The 16,236-nt window shown below is 42.6% G+C and overlaps 1 protein-coding gene across 1 annotated transcript in view; it reads left to right on the plus strand.

Moving 5' to 3' along the window:
- The window catches only part of FAM83E (family with sequence similarity 83 member E), a 38,910-nt gene extending 37,326 nt beyond the window's left edge, over positions 1 to 1,584 (plus strand). The window contains exon 5 of the mRNA XM_075276793.1: positions 1,354 to 1,584. Coding sequence (XP_075132894.1) covers positions 1,354 to 1,584 — 231 coding nt within the window. The remainder of the gene's footprint in view (positions 1 to 1,353) is intronic.
- The last annotated feature ends 14,652 nt before the right edge of the window (positions 1,585 to 16,236 follow it).

Below are 16,236 nucleotides of genomic sequence, written 5' to 3' on the forward strand. Positions count from 1 at the left end.
ACATACTGATAGGGAATGTAGATTGTGAGCCCTATATGGGACAGTGACTGACAATATCTGTAAAGCGCTGCGGAATATGATGGCCCTATATAAGTAAGCAAAATAAATATATTTTTCGGACTATAAGACACACTTTTTTTCCCTCCAAATATGGGAGGAAAATGGGGGTGCGTCTTATAGTCCGAATGCAGCAATGCAATGTGCTGCGCTGCTGTGAGGACGACGAGGCAAGTTCACGAGTATATAGATACTACTGTACATTGACTTGTCTATGTACAGTAATATCTATCTACTCGTGAACTTTGCTCAACTTACCTGCTGTTGCTGCCCTCTGCTGGTCTGGTCCTTTGTCCTTCATTTGGCTTCAGAACGCACTGCGCCCCACCTCCGCCCCTTAGACTAGTATTATAGAGAAGGCGGGGCTTAGAGTGTGGGTGGGTACTGGGATGTGTGATGCACTCACGTCTTCCCGCCCACACTCTCCAGCCTCAACAAGCCCTGCCTACTCCCTGCATCTCTACAATACTAGTCTAGGGAGCTGGGGGGGGGGGGGGGGGGCGCAGACATGTGAAGGACAGAGGACCAAACCGGACCAAGAAGAACTGGGAGCTGCAGCTGTGCAGGTAAGCGTAACCTGGGGGAGGGGGTCTTAAAGATGGCGGACGCTCCTGCAGTCGCCATAGCTACTGAGTCTCCGCTGTACAGGAGACTCGATAGCTATGGCAAGTCTTAAGAGCTAATGCCCGTGATCAGGCATTACTATTGCTGGTGTTACTATTAGCCAACCTGTTACTGTGCCACGCGGGAGCCTCCCCTGACCAGCCTCAATAGTAATATTGAGCATCTCCCATAGACTGCAATACAATTGTATTGCAGTCTATGGGACTTGCAATCAAATGATTGCAAGTTCAAAAAAAAAAAATAAAATAAATAAATAAATAAATAAATAAATATATATATATATATATATATATATATATATATATATATATATATGTTCAAATCACCCCCATGTCCCTAGAATATATATGAAACAAAAACATTACTGTTGAAACACATACACATTTGGTATCCCTGTGTCCGAAAACCCCCGGTTCTATTTACATTGGTGAAATATAATATTATGTTATTAAATATTTTATAAATTTTTTTGCTTCAAAATGTTTTTTCCCTATTTTCCTCCTCTAAAACCTTATGCGTCTTATGGCCCAGTGCGTCTTAGAGTCCAAAAAATACGTGTGTTTGTGTATTAAATATGCATGTATTGCATGTATATGCATGTATTAAAAAAATGCATATATTAACTGGTTGGTAAATTTTTAACTTTTTTATTTATTTATTTTTTTCTACCAGAGCAAATCTAGATGGTCTATAAAGGACACCCCAGCAATGCTGTTAATGCGACAGAGAGCATTTCCTGATGAAAACAAGCCTCGAGAGCCTAATGTTATGCCACTTCAGCCACCAAATAGTATGACACCAATTAGACTTCAAGGACATTTAGTCCACGGAGTGTCAACAACGTCTCTGCCTCGACCCTGGACTACTACTTCTAGACAACTGGGAAGACTACAATTTTATTGATCACTAGTAGTTTTGGACATACAGTACTTTTTAGATCTAATTCCATACATCTTCAGACCTTGTTTAATTAACTTATTTTGGTTTCTATGTTAGCAACTTGGTAACAATCATAGCAAGTTCAGTGGTAAAATAACAAACAATGAAATTTTTTTATTTTTTTTTTTAAAAAGACCTTTTAACCTTCTCCACAAATTCCAACTCTTTCCACTTTTAGGCCGGGGCCCCATGGTGCAGAAACGCTGCAGGATAAATTGCGGCATTTTACAATAATAGCAAAGTGGATGAGATTCATGCGAATCCCATGCCCATTTTGTGGTAAAAACCGCAGTGTGGACCCGCTGCGATTTCCAAAACCCACGCAGTTTTGGAGATCGCAGCATGTCAATTATATCTTCCCCATAGATATAATGGTAACAAAGTCCGCAGAGTAAAACTCCGCAAACTTTCTGTTTAAAGTTCTGCGGGAAGAACCGCGATGCATTCCCGTAGCGATATTTCCTGCAGTGCTTTAGCAATGCGGATAGTCCTGTGGGGCCTCAGCCTTAAATAGGCTTCTCCACTAATTCTGGAGCAGTTGGAGATCCACACCATTCTTGAGCATTCATCACTGTTAGATTAAGCACACAACATGCTAATTAGAGTCTCGACTGCATAATTATCTGGAAATAAAAGTACCAATTGCTCAGGCATGGTGTGTGCTAGAAATCAGAGGAGTGATGCCTATTAGAGATGAGCGAACAGTGTTCTATCGAACACATGTTCGATCGGATATCAGGGTGTTCGCCATAATCGAATCGAACACCGCGTGGTAAAGTGCGCCAAAATTCGATTCCCCTCCCACCTTCCCTGGCGCCTTTTTTGCACCAATAACAGCGCAGGGGAGGTGGGACAGGAACTACGACACCAGGGGCATTGAAAAAAATTGGAAAAAGTCATTGGCTGCCGAAATCAGGTGACCTCCATTTTAGACGAATAGTGGATTTCAAATCCGGGTCATATGAGAATGTGAACTTTGTGACTAAGAGACAGGGATAGCTGTACAGGCAGGGATAGCTAGGGATAACCTTTATTTAGGGGGGAATGTTATTAAAAATAACTTTTTGGGGCTCTATCGGGTGTGTAATTGTGATTTTTGTGAGATAAACTTTTTCCCATAGGGATGCATTGGCCAGCGCTGATTGGCCGAATTCCGTACTCTGGCCAATCAGCGCTGGCCAATGCATTCTATTAGCTTGATGAAGCAGAGTGTGCACAAGGGTTCAAGCGCACCCTCGGCTCTGATGTAGCAGAGCCGAGGCTGCACAAGGGTTCAAGCGCACCCTCGGCTCTGATGTAGGAGAGCCGAGGGTGCACTTGAACCCTTGTGCACCCTCAGCTCTGCTACATCAGAGCCGAGGGTGCGCTTGAACCCTTGTGCACACTCTGCTTCATCAAGCTAATAGAATGCATTGGCCAGCGCTGATTGGCCAATGTATTCTATTAGCCTGATGAAGTAGAGCTGAATGTGTGTGCTAAGCACACTCATTCAGCACTGCTTCATCACGCCAATACAATGCATTAGCCAGTGCTGATTGGCCAGAGTACGGAATTCGGCCAATCAGCGCTGGCCAATGCATTCTATTAGCCCGATGAAGTAGAGCTGAATGTGTGTGCTAAGCACACACATTCAGCACTGCTTCATCACGCCAATACAATGCATTAGCCAGTGCTGATTGGCCAGAGTACGGAACTCGACCAATCAGCGCTGGCTCTGCTGGAGGAGGCGGAGTCTAAGATCGCTCCACACCAGTCTCCATTCAGGTCCGACCTTAGACTCCGCCTCCTCCAGCAGAGCCAGCGCTGATTGGCCGAATTCCGTGCTCTGGCCAATCAGCACTGGCTAATGCATTGTATTGGCGTGATGAAGCAGTGCTGAATGAGTGTGCTTAGCACACACATTCAGCTCTACTTCATCGGGCTAATAGAATGCATTGGCCAATCAGCGCTGGCCAATGCATTCTATTAGCGTGAACTGAGTTTGCACAGGGGTTCTAGTGCACCCTCGGCTCTGCTACATCAGATTGCTACATCTGATGTAGCAGTGCCGAGTGTGCATCAGATGTGTAGTTGAGCAAAACTGACTCAGCACTACTAAGTCTCTGCATTCTGCCGGAGGAGGCGGAGTCTAAGGTCGGACCTGAATGGAGACTGGTGTGGAGCGATCTTAGACTCCGCCTCCTCCAGCAGAGCCATCGCTGATTGGCCGAATTCCGTACTCTGGCCAATCAGCACTGGCTAATGCATTGTATTGGCGTGATGAAGCAGTGCTGAATGTGTGTGCTTAGCACACACATTCAGCTCTACTTCATCGGGCTAATAGAATGCATTGGCCAGTGCTGATTGGCCAGAGTACGGAATTCGGCCAATCAGCGCTGGCCAATGCATTCTATTAGCCCGATGAAGCAGTGCTGAATGTGTGTGCTTAGCACACACATTCAGCTCTACTTCATCGGGCTAATAGAATGCATTGGCCAGCGCTGATTGGCCAGAGTACGGAATTCGGCCAATCAGCGCTGGCTCTGCTGGAGGAGGCGGAGTCTAAGGTCGGACCTGAATGGAGACTGGTGTGGAGCGATCTTAGACTCCGCCTCCTCCAGCAGAGCCAGCGCTGATTGGTCGAGTTCCGTACTCTGGCCAAAGCACTGGCCAATGCATTTCTATGGGGAAAAGTTAGCTTGCGAAAATCGCAAACTGACAGGGATTTCCATGAAATAAAGTGACTTTTATGCCCCCAGACATGCTTCCCCTGCTGTCCCAGTGTCATTCCAGGGTGTTGGTATCATTTCCTGGGGTGTCATAGTGGACTTGGTGACCCTCCAGACACGAATTTGGGTTTCCCCCTTAACGAGTTTATGTTCCCCATAGACTATAATGGGGTTCGAAACCCATTCGAACACTCGAACAGTGAGCGGCTGTTCGAATCGAATTTCGAACCTCGAACATTTTAGTGTTCGCTCATCTCTAATGCCTATTTATAAAAGCCCCCCCCCCCCCCCCATTTTTTTTTTTATATAAAGCATAGAGAGAAAATTAGTCAAGGTACTATTGTATATTCCTGTTAGTCTACGACTGGTATTAATCTTTGGTACTTTTTTTTTTCAGAAGCATTTTTAGGGTGTCAGTTAAACATGCCATCTATTTTATTATCAAATGTTGCCTCCTTCCTGTCCTGTGTAGTATTGCACCTGATCGTGCAGCTCAGCCCAGTCTTCTTGCTCTTCTGCTGTTGCCAGGAGAAACCCATACCGTAGTGGAGAATTAAGCAAATTTCTGTAGTAACTTGCACTAAAAGACTGTTTAAGGCCAGGGCCACATCTTGCGAAAATGCTACAATATGTCTGCAGCGGAAATGCTGTGGCAAATACCATGGCATTTTACAGTATCTGCAGTATGGATGGGGTTCTGGCTAACCCCATCTACATGTTGCAGAAAAATATCTGGAGCGAAAATGCTTCAATTTCAAAAACTGTTGCAATTTTGTACATTCCAGTATGCCAACCTACATTTCCGTATACCTACGGACACACCGGCGTTTTCTGTATGGATGTAATCAGAACAAAGTCCGCAATAGAAAACTCTGTGGAATTCATGCAGAAAAAAAATTGTGATGCATTTCAGCTACAGTCTTTTCATCAGCACTTTGTGGGGCCTTAGCCTCACACACTTTTTAGATATTTTTCCAACTTGTGCGGAAAGAAGGTGTGGTCTACCAGGAAAAAGGTGTGGCCTAATTTGGAACTGTGTGCGCCATAAATGTGGCAAGTACTTTTAAGCCAACTAATAGGAGGTTCAAACCAATCATAACCATAAAATAATAAAACAATCTCATTTTATTAACACAGATAAATCAATAAATACAACACAAACATAAGTAAGGGGCTGACATAGAGAGTGCTATGTAATAAATGACAAGGTGAGAGACCAGGGGTAGGTGAATAAGATGAGGTCACCATGGTGGCTGTTTATCTTTGTTCATATATTCAGGTTCTTGCTCCCTATTACTTACTATTGCATTACTGTTTGGGGTTTATCACCTCTTTTAGATATACTTGTGTAATTGTTTTGATTATGGAGATTTTCCTGAGTTTCCTTATCATTGTTAGCTATGACACTATAACACTTACTCTTGGTCTCTCGCTTTGTTGTTTATTATGTGGCACCCTGTGATCCCCTTACTTATGTTTGTGTTGTATTAATTCATTTATCTGTGTTCAATAAAATTGTTTTATTTTGTGGTCACGATTGGTTTGAACTTTATATTTATTACATGATTCATGATTTCTTTTATAATGTTTTTTTTTTTTTTCCTTTGTCATTAGCCCTTTTTTGTGTTCAACTAATTGGAAGTGTAAACTTAGTCTAGACACTGGGACAAATGAAAATGAAATTATTTTCATTTTCTGGCCACCATTTTAGAGTCATTGGCTCCTCTTTGCATCGGCATTCCTTTGCAGTTTTTCATGGCTAAATCTGTCGCTTTTGTGGCAATATTGAGCTGGGCGCTATTTTTTATTTTTTTTTCATTGTTTTTCTGTGATCTATGCATCCTATTGAATAGAATGGGAGGCAGAAGCTGGATGGAATCTGCTACTGATTTAAGGGCGGACTCCATCCCTAAATCAGTGGCAAATTCTTATGAGTGATAAATCTTTCATATTCATAGGGGATGTTCAAACAGCATAAGGGTGCATTCACACTGAGTAAACGCTAGCTTATTCTGAACGTAAAACACGTTCAGAATAAGCGGCGTCTAAAGCAGCTCCATTCATTTCTATGGGAGCGGGGATACGAGCGCTCCCCATAGAAATGAATGGGCTGCTTCTTTCACTCCGTGCAGTCCCATTGAAGTGAATGGGGAGTGCCGGCATGTACGCTCCGGCATGAGCAGAGCTTGCCGTATACGCCGGCACTCCCCATTCACTTCAATGGGACTGCACGGAGTGAAAGAAGCAGCCCATTCATTTCTATGGGGAGCGCTCGTATCCCCGCTCCCATAAAAATGAATGGAGCTGCTTTAGACGCCGCTTATTCTGAACGTGTTTTACGTTCAGAATAAGCTAGCGTTTACTCAGTGTGAATTCACCCTAAGACACTTTGAAATGTTGCCTCCTTCCTATCCAGTATCATAATTGATCGTGCAGCTTAACTCCATCTTCCTGCTCTCCTATTTCTTGTCTCTGCAGTTATCTTGAGAAATCCATACAGTTGCCAGAATTCTGGAGTAATTTGCACTGAAATGCTGCGCGGTACGCTCTTTACACTTTTTTTTGTGTGTGTGTGAACACCACTTAAGAATGACAGATTTATCAAAGCACATTAGATATTTTGATAAATCTGGCAATATTTAAGCCTGTCTAGTCTGTTTGCACTGTCTATCTTTTAGACCGTATTAGTAAATCTACCCTATTGTTTTTACTTGATGTATGGACTAGGCTGTCTCTCTATTTTACATGGAATTGCAGATATCAAAGGGGGAGCTGGTATTTGTATCTCCCACTCTTCAACTTCAACTGACTGTATCTCGGTTTTAAAATTGCAGGACTTTTCTCTCTGCATTTTTCTAGTGAGTGGAGGACAGAATCCACTAATGGAAACTGAGTGCTAGTGTGAAACTAGCTTTAGTTGTTAAAGAGCCCAAGATACAGCCTGCCCTAAACCTTCATCCCTCACTTCACCCAGTGAGGAGGGGTAGAAGGCAGCAGGGGTGCTGACAAGCTTTAACTCTGGTACTATAGTAGAAGAAAGAAAAACATTGCACATTAAAAGGCATGCCACAGGAAAGTTAGGAAGCGTAAAAGAAAATATGCAAACGGTTTTCCTCACAGCCTGTGCATGTTTGAAACTGCTTTCCCTTTCTGTACACTGCAGGAACTGAAAGGATTCTGGAACTTCTATGATGTAAAGAGATTACTACTTCTATATATCTGTTACTTTCTGTTTCAGTTATTGCTGATGGGTAGAGATGAGCAAACACTGTTCGGATCAGCTGATCTGAACAGCACACTCCCATACAAATGAATGGAAGCACCTGTGACGCCGGCCGGCCGCCGGCAAAGTCAGCGTCACAGGTGCTTCCATCCATTTCTATGGGAGCGTGCTGTTCAGATCGGCTGATCCGAACAGTGTTCGCTCATCTCTACTGATGGGGTGTTAGTCATAGACAGTAAGCGGCTTTCCTTATGCTCAGATTTCCCCGTGTCAGGGATCTTTTTAGGTGCATTATGCCATGTATTTGCAGTCCACTTTCCCTTAATTGCCTATGTTAGGGCTAATACAGCCAAAGAACAGATTGCCCAGCAAGACCCTGCAGATATGTCAAATGTTGATGAAATCTGAGATATGTATTACGTACATAATACAATGATATTACAAGCAACAATAGATATGTTATAGGCCTTAAAGGGGTTTTCCTGGCAAAAAAATATTTTAAAATGTCAGTGCTATTAATAGGTTAATAAATGCACACATATACCTTTTAGCCGTGGTTTGCATGATTTCTGGGTACCTCTGAGAGCTCCTGGTGTCTTCTGAATTTGTTTTCTTGGTTCTGCTTCCTGCTATGTAACTTCTACACTAACCCCTCTCACCTTACTCTCCCCTCTCCTTTCTCTCTCTCTCCTTCCATCTCATACACCACCTCCCTATCTCTTTAGCTATCCCACCCTTCCCTACCTACACAGCCCAGCTACCAACCCCATTATATACTTATCTTCCACGCTTCTTCCTGGGGGACGGCTCCTCCTTCTTTACTGATTCTGCAGGCACACACTCTTTTTCCAGCGTTGCTCTGTTCTCTGCAGTGTTGATCCACCTCTACTGCATATGCATGGAAGCTGCACAGTAGAGGTGGATTATCGGCAGCAGTGCACAGAGCAGCTCTTGGAAAAGAGGGTGTGCCTGCAGAATCAGTAAAGAAGGAGCCATCCCACAGGAAAAAGTGTGGAAGGTAAGTATATAGAGGGGGGGAGAACTGATGATCCCTTTCCGGAAATGGAGAAACGGATTATCACAGGATGATCAGTGCCTTGCGAAAGTATTCGGCCCCTTTGAATTTTTCAACCTTTTGCCACATTTCAGGCTTCAAACATAAAGCTATAAAAAAAAAAATGGGGGGGGGGGCAAGAATCAATAACAAGTGGGAAGTGGAACAAAATTAATTGGATATTTTAAACTTTTTTAACAAAAAACTGAAAAGTGGGGCGTGCAATATTATTTGGCCCCTTTACTTTCTGTGCAGCAAAGTCACTCTGTTCAGTTCAGTGAGGATCTCTGAAAGATCCAATGTTGTCCTAAATGACTGATGATGATAAATAGAATCCTTCCGTGTGTAATCAAGTAACCGTATAAATGCACCTGCTCTGTGATAGTCTCAGGGTTCTGTTTAAAGCGCAGAGAGCATCATGAAGACCAAGGAACACACCAGGCAGGTCCATGATACTGTGGTGGAGAAGTTTAAAGCTGGATTTGGGTACAAAAGGATTTCCCAAGCTTTAAACATCCCAAGGAGCACTGTGCAAACATTCATATTGAAATGGAAGCAGTATCAGACTTCTGTAATTCTACCAAGACCCGGCCGTTCCTCTAAACTTTCATCTCAAACAAGAAGACTGATCAGAGATGCAGCCAAGAGGTCCATGATCACTCTGGATGAACTGCAGAGATCTACAGCTGAGGTGGGAGAGTCTGTCCATAGGAAAACAATCAGTCGTACACTGCACAAATCTGGCCTTTATGGAAGAGTGGCAAGAAGAAAGCTATTTCTCTAAGATATCCATAAAAACTCTTGTTTAAAGTTTGCCACAAGCCACTTGGGAGACGCCAAACATGTGGAGGAAGGTGCTCTGGTCAGATGAAACCAAAATTGAACTTTATGTTCACAATGCAAAACAATATGTTTGGCATAAAAGCAACACAGCTCATCACTGTGAACACACCATCCCCACTGTCAGACATGGTGGTAGCAGCATCATCGTTTGGGCCTATTTTTCTTCAGCAGGGACAGGGAAGATGGTTAAAATTGATGGGAAGATGGATGGAGCCAAATACAGGACCATTCTAGAAGAAAACCTGTTGGAATCTGCAAAAGAGACTGGGACGTAGATTTATCTTCCAACAAGACAATGATCTAAAACATAAAGCAAAATCTACAATGGAATGGTCCACAAATAAACGTATCCAGGTGTTAGAATGGCCAAGTCACAGTCCAGACATGAATCCAATCGAGAATCTGTGGAAAGAGCTGAAAACTGCTGTTCACAAATGCTCTCCATCCAAACTCACTGAGCTTGAGCTGTTTTGCAAGGAAGAATGGGAAAGAATTGAGTCTCTCGATGTGCAAAACTGATAGAGACAAACCCCAAGTGACTTGCAGCTGTAATCACAGCAAAAGGTGGCGCTACAAAGTATTAACGCAATGGGACCAAATAATTTTGCATGCTCAATTTTTCAGTTTTTTTCTTTGTTAAAGTTTAAAATATCCAAAAAAATTTGCTGCAATTCACAATTGTACCACTTGTTGTTGATTCTTCCTTCAAAAGTTAAAATTTTATACCTTTATGTTTGAAGCCTGAAATTTGGCAAAAGGTTGAAAAGTTCAAGGGAGCCGAATACTTTCGCAAGGCACTGTAATAAAAGTGTTATCTATTATGATAATGACGTTACTTCTGAAACAGAAGTGAAAACTGTAGTGTATAGAACAGTACATGCCAATATATTATTAGGCTAGGTGGCCAGGGTGAAAAGTAAAAGGTGTTTTTTTTTTTTGTTTTTTTTGGTTAATGACATGGAAAATGAAAATAAACAACCACAAGATTTTTTTTTTTTTTTTTTGTTACACAAACAGTTCAAACAATAAGTGATTTTCTGAGGACAAAAATTCCCTTCAAGGACATACCATAAATGACATTTGTATTTAAAACCATTACTAGATTCATATAACCTTTTAAATTAATATTTTTAAATAGTTGTTTCATATAGTAATTTTTTTTGGGGAGGGGGGGGGGGAAGATGCATCTTTTTTAGACTTTATTCCATACTATTTACTATAAAAGTGTCCTAAAGAAATAAAAATTCAAACTGGCAGCATTTTATCCCTGCTTGTCTAAGGTAGTAAGGGATATTATGTGCTTGGTGGTCCAAGGCAATGGAGTGGTTAATGCTAGGTTATCTGGTTGTCTTTGATGGAGGGTTTAGTTCCCATGGTGGCTTGGAGTAGTAGAGGGCTTAAAGGGAGTCTGTCACTATGGTGAAGCATATTAAACCAACATGACCGTTACATAGGTCAGTCTCACCTAAATGTAACACATTTTTCCTCATGAAAATTTGTCCCCCTGTTGCCCAGATATTCACATATTTCACAATATGCAAATGAACAGAGTTGAGAATTGAGGCCAGAAGAAAGGGCATGTGAGATTTCAGCATGCTTCCATGGCCCTATAACTCAAAGAAGGGATGGGGGAAGGAGGCGATATATTAGCATGGCATTTTTTAACATAGCCGCCCTTGCTGCTTCAGACTACTCATTTGTATGTGCTGAAATAAATGAATATCTCTGCAATAGAGGCATCAATTTTCATGGGGAAAAGGCATTTTAGGTGAGCCTAACCTGTCGCTGGTTTAATACCCTGGTGACAGACTCCCTTTTAATCCTAGCTTTTCTGGTAGTCTAGGGTTAATCTGTGCTCTGGTGGTCTAGGTAAGGCCTTATGTACACAGCTGGGCCGCTTTATCATGGTTCCAATGTCTGTGAAAAATGTCCGTGTCTGACCATGCAAGTTCATAGACGACACTTATTCACAAAACAAAATATAATGGCCATGCGGCGACTGTTTTATAAACGGACCTCACATGGTTATTAAAGAAGCCATGAATTTCCATGGGTCTATTCATAAGGCACTTGACAAAGGGCATGTAATTTTTTTTTGACTGCCTTGAAAACCGGACATGCGAGTAGACGAACATGTGACATACGTTATAAAACATGCCACAGACGTCTGTTTTTCACTGTCTTGTGAATAAGCCCTAAGTTTAATACCTGGTGTCTGCTGGTTTACTCACCTACATCAGCTACAGATATATCAATGACAGGAAGATGAAAACATGTCTTCATTCACTCGTGCCCTGATCTAAAAGTTGAATAGAGGCAAGGACACAGAGGTCTATGAACCTTACACCTAAACATTGAACAAGCACTTTGTAAAATTAAGGACTATAATAGAAATAACAGTGTTGCTAATAATTGTCTTCCATTTCTTTCTTTTCTTTTTTTTTTGCTGTTTTAGTCTTTAGAATTTTGTTTAAATGAATTGATTTATACATAAAACCATTATAAATGGCAGCTCATTGAAATTACATGTAATCTAAAGCTCACAATAGTAGTTGTATACTTCAAATTGATAATGAAATGTGAACCAATTAGTTACTGAATAAATTAATTTACCACATTTTGTGTCTTTTATGGAAAAACAATTGTTGGCAACATAAAGTAATATATGGGAAGTTACTGAAGTCTAAAGCTGGCCATACATATAAAATGGCTAACGCTATTTCTACTGACAACATTGTCAGAATACAAAAAACATTATTAATGTTAGAGCCTGTCAGCAGTAACTTGGTTATAAGCCTAATCCCAGTAATTTATGGAGGCGATTCTACAGTTTCCAAATATGCCTCTGTGGTTCACCTTTTGGAGCTACATTTTCATGTAAATAGCTGCTTTTATGTGCAAATGAGGAGAAAAGTTATTTGCCTGGGAATCTCTCTCTTGGCACACAGTTAGTTGTGCTCTTAGGTCAGGCATTCCCAGTGCTTAAATGGGGGGGGGGGGGGATTTAGGGGGACCTCTGGAATAATTATCTCCCCTCCTCCTCCCCCTTGCACACAGTATTATGCCCAATTGTGGACCACCCCATGTACAATTATTATTCTCTGAAGTCTTTTCAGAACCCAGAGTATAATAATCTGAGACCAGGAGAGGATACACACATAAAAAACAATGTTGCTTACTTCTCCTGGGCTCTGCTGCACTTGGCAATTGCCCACAAATGTCACATCAATAATGGGTAGGGCCACTTTCCAATAAAAACTTTCCCAGGGAATTTCTGTAAAAATAACAAACTTTTTTAGTTATCTCTCTTGGGCGTGCAGCATCTTCTTGCCTGTAGCTTACATCAAGCATTCTGGATGTGACCGCTGAAGCCTGTGATTGAGCCTCAGCAGTAACGTCCAATGTGTGACATCAGCCGAAGAACTGAAGAAGAAGGCAGCAGAGCAATACAATGATGCCCAGGAAAGGTAAGGCAAGATATTTTGCAAGGCAAGATAATCTCTAATGCATTAGCATTGATCAGACAACTAGGGGTTCAGAATAATAAATATTGATAATGTAAAAAAAAAAATATATATATATATATATATATATATATATATTAAAAAAAATTATTCAAATTCTCTCCCTCTCTCTAGCACACATATAAATGTACTTAAACACTGTGAAACACGTACACATTAGCAGGGGTGTAACTACCGTAGAGGCAGCGAAGGCGGCTGCCACAGGGCCCAGGCCGCTACCGCTGCGTTTTTTTTGTTTTTTTTTAATAGGCGGTTACGGGCCCTATTCACTTGCCGATCCTGGCTGGGCCGGGATCGGTAAGTGACATCGCGGGCCCCACAAATACTATCATTATACTCAGGGGTCTTTGCAGACCCCCGAGTATAATGATCGGAGGCCTGGGAGAGGTAAGGGAACGTAACAAACACCTCTCCACGATCCTGCCCGGCCTCCTTCCTGACGTCTTTTCTGACATCATTTCAGAAGGACAGCAGTGGAGAAGACAGCGTAGGAGCCGGGGGACAGGTAAGAAACAGTAATTTTTTATGTTTTTATTCCCCCCGGGTCTCCGATTATTATACTCTGGGGTCTGAAAATAATAATTGTTTATGGGTGTCCACTATGGGGTATAATACTATGTGCAGGGGACACTATTGGGGATGATACTGTGTGCAGGGGCCAGTAAGGGACATAATACTGTGTGCAGGGGCCACTATGGGACATAATACTGTGTGCAGGGGCCACTATGGGGGATAATACTGTGTGCAGGGGCCACTAATGGACATAATAGAGTGCGGAGGAGGGGGCCGGTCGAGGTCTTTGACATCTGTGTTGGTTGGGGGGGGCCCCATGTCAAAAGTTCGCCACGGGGCCCCGCCATTCCTAGTTACGCACATTAGTTAACTCTGTATCCAAAAACGCCCAGTCTACAAATCTCTAAAAATATTTTTGCCATGTGGTAAACGCCATAGCGGTAAAAAAAAAAATCAAAAGTGCCAAACTGCCTCTGATAAAAATGCACCGATTGCAGGCATTACTCTTAAACACCCGTCATACTAGTACTGTACACACAATTCCACATGTCGGAGGATTAGATACTCACGTCTTCAAACAGATTTAGACGCCAGAGGATTAGATACATACATCTATACACAGTTACACATGCCACAGGATTAGATACACACGTCTTTACACAATATCACGTGCTGCATTATTAGATAGGCACATCTGTACACAGTTCCACATGCCGCAGGATTAGATACACCCATCTGCGCACAGTTCCACACACCGGAGGATTAGATACGAACGTCTTTACACAATACCACACAATGAAGGAATAGATACGCGCCCCTGCAAATAATACCACATGGCGGAGGATTAGATATGCACTACTGCACACAATACAACACAGGGAAGGGTTAGATACACGTGTCTGCACACCGTACCACATGCCAGATGATTAGATACGCATATCAGCACACAGTACCACACACTGGAGGATTAGATACGTGTGTCTATACACAGTTACACATGCCAAAGGAATAGATACTCACGTCTGTACACATTTCCACACGCCGGAGGATTAGATACGTATGCCTTTACACAATACCACACAATGGACACGCCACTGCACACAATACAACACACCGAAGGATTAGATACACGTTACTGCGCACAATACCACACGGGAAGCGTTAGAAACATGCGTCTGCAAAGGGTAGATACGCGTGTCTGCACACAGTACCACACACTGGAGGATTAGATACGCGCATCTGCACACAGTACCACATGCTAGAAGATTAGATACACAAGTCAGCACACAGTATCACACGCCAGGGGATTAGATATGCATGTCTGCACACAGTACCAAGTACCAGAGGATTAGATACACCCGTCTTCACACAATTCCACATGTCGGAGGATTAGATATACACCACTGCACACAATACCATATGCAGGAGGATTAGATACGCACATATGCACACAGTTCCACATGCCACAGAATTAGCTATGTGCAACTGCACACACTACCACACACCGGAGGATTGGACACGTGCCAATGTACACAGTTACACACGTCACAGGATTAGATACATGCATCTACACACAATTCCACATGTCGGAGAATTAGATATGCGGTTCTTCACACCGTTTTAGATGCCAAAGGATTAGATATGTGCATCTATACACAGTTCCACATGTCGGAGAATTAGATATGCGGTTCTTCACACCGTTTTAGATGCCAGAGGATTAGATATGTGCATCTATACACAGTTCCACATGCTGCAGGATTATATACACCCGTCTGCGCACAGTTCCACACGCCGGAGGATAAGATACGCACGTCTTTACACAATACCACACAATGGAAGAATAGATACGCGCCCCTGCAAACAATACCACACGGTGGAGGATTAGATATGCTCTACTGCACACAATACAACATGGCAAGGGTTAGATACACGTGTCTGCGCACAGTACCACATGCCAGATGATTAGATACGCATGTCAGCACACAGTATCACACACTGGAGAATTAGATACGTGCATCTATACACAGTTGCACATGCCAAAGGATTAGATACGCATGTCTGTACACACTTCCACACACCGGAGGATTAGATACGTACGTCTTGACACAATATCACATGATGGAGGATTAGATACACACCACTGCACACAATACCACATGCCGAAGGATTAGATACATGGTACTGCGCACAATACCACACGGGGAGCATTAAATACACACGTTTGCACACGCTGGAGGATTAGATATGCGCGTCTGCACACAGTACCACATGCTGGAGGATTAGATACATAAGTCAACACACAGTATCACACGCCAGACAATTAGATATGCGCTTCTGCACACAGTACCACACGCTGGAGGATTAGATACACAAGTCAGCACACAGTACGCGGGAGGATTAAATATGCATGTCTGCACACAGTACCAAGTGCCAGAGGATTAGATACATGCATCTTCACACAGTTCCACACGCCAGAGGATTAGATATGCATCAATGCACATGATACCACACGTCGAAGGATTAGATACATGGCTCTGCACTGAGTACCACATATTAGAGTTTTACTCCAGGTTTCCATAGCAACCCAGCCATTTCATGTCAGCTTTAAAGGGACAGGGCACTGTCGATGACACGGTTACACAGCTTTACTCCAGGTCTCCATAACAACCGATCGCAGGTTTTTTACTGATATCCAAATTGAGAAGCTTATGGAAACAAACGATATACAAAATACACCAGTGCAAAATTGGA

Source organism: Leptodactylus fuscus, chromosome 6, assembly GCF_031893055.1.
Source record: "Leptodactylus fuscus isolate aLepFus1 chromosome 6, aLepFus1.hap2, whole genome shotgun sequence".
Classification (NCBI taxonomy): domain Eukaryota; kingdom Metazoa; phylum Chordata; class Amphibia; order Anura; family Leptodactylidae; genus Leptodactylus; species Leptodactylus fuscus.